A 5,134-nucleotide genomic window follows, 5' to 3' on the forward strand; every position below is an offset into this window, starting at 1 on the left:
TATAATTTTTATTAAATTTACAATAAGAACCGTAATTTCTCTTTATCATTTCTTTATTTTTATTTATATTTTCTCTTTATAGTTTAAAGTTATCTATTTCTCTTTTTAATATTTGTTAATCATTGGTCATAGAGCTTATTTTTGTTTTCCCTTCATAAGTGTGATGTCTCACGATTAGGAAATGTAGTCAAACACATTTTATCTTTTAGCCTCTTTATTAAGAGGCACTTCCTTTTAGAATGCCTTAACCATTGTCAATTGTCTTATCTTAATTATCATCTATGTAAACTCTTAATAAGTGTTATACTAAAATATAGTATTCTAGTACTCATATTGAGATCTGCTTACACTACAATACCCCCTTTTTTGCTTTAAATAATTTATAAATTATTTACAATTTTTATAAATAACATACCATATTTTTTTTGTTATTTTAAAGAAATTCATAATACAAATTTTAATTCACAAATAGTTTCTTTTTAAATATATTTTTTTTTATATTTTTTTTTTTTTTTACTTAAGACTATCTTAATTATTTCATATTTCATATTTATTACCTTCATGTTTGATATTCATTTTTTTTTTTTTTTTTTTTTTTTTTTTTTTTTTTCATGTTTTTGTTTCAACATTTAAAATGCAGTTTTTATCTATACATATATTAAAAAATATATATTAATAATAATTCATTTATGCGTTTGAACTGGATAGGATTTAAACTTTTTATTTAATTTAAATTTTTAGTTTTCAGCGCACAGATTGTTTCCTTTTTCTTTCATTTTATTTGATCTATATGTCTTTTTATAATTTTTCCATCTTGCAATTCACAAAGGTACAATCGTTTTCCAATAATTTCTTTTATTTTAGCTTCTAACCATATTGATTTATTTCCTTTAATATTTTTAATTTGAACATTTTGACCTAATTTTAGTTTTCTTGCAATTCTTCCCCTATAATATTTTCTTTGTAAATGTTTGCTTTCAATTTCTTTCCTGTTAAAACTATTTTCAAATTTATTTTTCTTATCTGGTATGATCATATCTAATCTAGTTTTAATTTTTCGTCCATACATAACATCGGAAGGAGATTGACCAGTTGAACAATGTGGAGTCACCCTGTAAGCTAATAAAAAATTTTGTAAAGCGACTTCTATTTCATAACTTGTTTTTGGTTTGTTTTCAAGCGCTTTGAAAAGGCCGTTTTTTATCGTTCTTACTGAATTCTCAGCTTGTCCATTATTTTGAGGAAAGTATGTTGGAGTTGTCCTATGGTCTATGCCATTTGAAGAAAAAAAATCTTCAAGTTCTTTGGACTTAAAGACGGAACCGTTGTCAGATACTACAACGTCACACAAACCATGTCTAGCAAAAGTTTCCCTAAGTTTATCTCTTGTAAACTGAGAAGTTGCCTGTTTTGTTTTAAATACCTCCAACCATTTGGATTTTGAATCCACAATAACTAGAAACCAGTGACTCCATTTAGGTCCTGCGTAGTCCATGTGAACACGAGACCAAGATTTAATTGGTATCGGCCAAGACACTAATTCAGCTTTGGGAGGATTATCAGTATTTAATTTACAAGATTCACAATTCTTGCAACGATTTTCAATAGCTTTATTCATACTTGGCCACCAAAAATATTGTCTGGCAATCGATTTTGTTTTGACCATTCCCATATGTGGAGAATGTAATTCCTCTAGAATTACAGCTTGCAGTTTTTGAGGAACAATCACTCGATCGCCCCAAAAAAGAATATTTTCTTTTATACTTATTTCCCTGCTTCGTTTTGAAAATGGACTAAATTTATCGCCCTTTAATTTATTTAAAGAACCTTGTTTTACAACTCGAAATATCGTTTTCAATAAAGGATCTTTTTTTGATTCGCAAAATATGTCTTCTTTCGAGACAGGCATATGATTTTTCTCTCCTAAGAAATTTATTTGACACACTTCCTCTTCAAATTCTTGATCTTCAGAATTGGATAATCTAGAGAGGGGATCGGCTATGTTCTCCTTGCCAGGAATGTGTTTAATTTTAAAATCATAGCCACTAATGTAAGATGACCAACGTTTTAGTCTCTCATTAGCTAGTACAGGTGTCTCTTTATCTGGATCGAAAATTCTTAATAGAGATTTTTGATCGGTTCTTAACTCAAACTTTCTACCAATTAGATATAATCTTAACTTTTTGAAAGCATATATAATTGCTAAAGCTTCTTTATCCACTACAGAATAATTTTTCTCGGATTTATTTAATCGACGAGATATAAAAGAAATAGGGCGTTCTCTACCCTCTTTAACTGTGGATAAAACTCCAGCAATACTATGTTTTGATGCATCTGTTGTCAAAACAAGGGGAGAATTTAAATCGAAATGAGCTAGCGTTATGTCCTCTGCTATTTTACTTTTAATTGTATCAAAAGATTCTTTACATTTAGAATTAAAATCAAAAATAACCTCTTTTTTTAAAAGATTGTAAATCGGAGACATTATTTCAGCTAAGCCCTCAATGAATTTTGAATAATAATTTACAACTCCGCAAAAAGCCTTAACTTCACTCACATTTCGTGGTTCAGAAGTTTTTAGAAATGCTTTGACTCTATCCATGTTTTTGGATAGGCCTTTCGAATTAATTGTGTGGCCTAAATACTCAATTGAGTCGGCGAGAAACACACACTTGTTTTTGTTTAATCTGATTCCAGCTTGTGAAAGTTTATCAAATAATGCTTCTAATCTTTCAAGAAGCTCATCAGCTGATGAAGCTGCTACTAGAATATCGTCAACAAAAGCGGCTATACCTTTTAAACCAGAAATGATCTTTTCCATTTCTTGTTGAAAAATACTTGTGGCTACTTTGATGCCATATGGCATTCTAAGCACCTTGTAAATTCCCATGTCAGTGCTTAAGGCACAAAGCATTTGGGATCTCTCATCTAAAAGACATTGCATGAAAGCTTGTTTCACGTCTAATTTGCAGAAAATTTTACCTCCATGTAATGAAGCAAAAATGTCCTCTATGCGAGGTAGAGGATGATTAAAATCCTTCAGATGTGGGTTAAGTGTGACCTTATAGTCGATATCTCGTTTGGCAAAAGGAACCTGACGAGGTTTCCAGAACTTAGGTCGAGCATTTTCGCTTATATCAAGTGATATTTTTTTGTATTTATACATGCCTAATTCATCTTTAAATAATTCACTATGTTTTTCCAACAGTAATTTTAGTTTTAATTCATTATTTAATTCTATTTGATTGTCTACATGCAAAATTGAAAAACAAATGTCAAACTGATGAAAAAAATCACGACCTAGTACTTTTGTGGTTGCATTTTCTATAACATGCATTTTTATAATTGAGTTTTTGTTTTTATATTCAATAGGCACATTAAAATAACCGATACAATTTAAAGATTCACCTGAGAAAGAGGTCACATTCTGCACGCTTTTCTTTAGTTCAACACCTTTAAAATATGTATTGAAAGTTTTTGCTGGAATCGCTGATATTCCAGCTCCGCTATCCAATTCAAACTGCATTGATTTACCTAATATGGAAAGAGAAATGACAATTGGTTTGTTTACATTTTCAATTAAAATCTTATTATCTAACTTATCTTCTACTCCCACGGTGTTGATGTGTTTTGTGCTGTTGTTCCCCTGTTGTCTTCTTGGCTTATCATTTTGCTTTGTTGTTCGATTTGATTTGTTGTTTGTGCCTTCTTGTTTACCTCGTTGTCGGCAGGCTTCACTCAGGTGTCCAATTTTGCCACATGTTGAACATTTATATGTTTTATATCGGCACATGTTTGGTGAGTGTCCAGATTTGTTACAGCGATAACAGCGAAATTGATTGCTGCTAGATTGTGCTGTTTTTGCTTGATGCTGAGTATTGGAGCTTTGGCTGCTACGATTTGGTGTGACAACGTTGACTGTTTGATCAAAAGTAGCTTTATTTTCACTAGCTTGGGCCAGTTGTAGGGCTGTGGGAAGATCAACTTCCTTCTCTTCTGCTAAGCGTTGGAATATTTTTTTACGAAGACCTGTGATGAACTTGTACTTAAGCAATTCTGATATTTCAGCTCCGAATTCACACTTCGAGGCAGATTCCATGACTCGGGCATACCATCCGTTCACGGACTCGTCATCATTTTGGGTCATTTCCATGAATTTTTGTCGCTCATTCCATCTGTTTTGTGATGGGACATAATGTTGGTCCAGAATGACACACAATTCCTTGAAAGTCTTGGTTTCTGGTTTGTCGGGTGTCGTCAGATTCCGAAGTAGCTTGTATGCTTGTGGACTTAGGACTGTGATGAGGACGCTTACTTTTTCTTCAGGCCTTACTTTTGTTATGTTGAAGAGGTGAGCTAATTTTTCTTTGTAAATTGCCCATTCGTCTGTTGCAGGATTAAATTGTTTTGTGTTGAGAACAAAATTGGAGAGTACTAAATGATTAGAGTACCCCTCTTCCTCTTCATTTGATTCTTTGTCCATGCCGCGTGTTTGATTTTTTCCTTTACCCATTTTGTTACCTTTTTTTTTACACTTTTGTATTTTGTAGTTTTGGCAATTTATTTTTGTAGTTTATGCTTAGTTTCTCATTTTATTTAATGAATTTTGTTTGCCTTTTACTTGGTTTTGTTTTTTTTAGGTTTGGTAGGGTTATTATAGATTTTATTTTATTACGCACTTTGTAGTTTTTCGTTTTTGTTAAAATGTTGTATTTTTAAGTTGTAGGATGTAATTTTAACTTTTAATTATTTATTAATTTTAATTTTCCTCGTCGCCAATTTGTGATGTCTCACGATTAGGAAATGTAGTCAAACACATTTTATCTTTTAGCCTCTTTATTAAGAGGCACTTCCTTTTAGAATGCCTTAACCATTGTCAATTGTCTTATCTTAATTATCATCTATGTAAACTCTTAATAAGTGTTATACTAAAATATAGTATTCTAGTACTCATATTGAGATCTGCTTACACTACAATAAGTTAAGCTTCTGCTATTCAAATTATATTATTAGTGTTGATACAATTTGATTCCTATTTATTTCAGTTATGATATCAGCTGGTGGTGGGTTTGGTTTGAGTGATATGGATGAAAATTTATTTCGAATGATTCGGGTATTGCGTTCGCGAGAAAAA

The 5,134-nt window shown here is 31.2% G+C and overlaps 1 protein-coding gene across 1 annotated transcript; it reads right to left on the bottom strand.

The window, feature by feature from the left end:
- Positions 1 to 321: 321 nt before the first annotated feature.
- Positions 322 to 4,875, bottom strand: LOC129938429 (uncharacterized protein K02A2.6-like). The gene is made up of 2 exons (XM_056045987.1): positions 1,214 to 4,875; positions 322 to 369 (listed from the first exon to the last, which is right to left on the bottom strand). The coding sequence occupies exons 1-2, from the start codon at positions 4,511 to 4,513 to the stop codon at positions 322 to 324; spliced, it is 3,348 nt and encodes a 1,115-aa protein (XP_055901962.1). The 5' UTR covers positions 4,514 to 4,875.
- Between the last annotated feature and the right edge of the window lie 259 nt (positions 4,876 to 5,134).

This window comes from Eupeodes corollae, chromosome 1 (genome assembly GCF_945859685.1).
Source record: "Eupeodes corollae chromosome 1, idEupCoro1.1, whole genome shotgun sequence".
In the NCBI taxonomy this organism is placed as follows: Eukaryota; Metazoa; Arthropoda; class Insecta; order Diptera; family Syrphidae; genus Eupeodes; species Eupeodes corollae.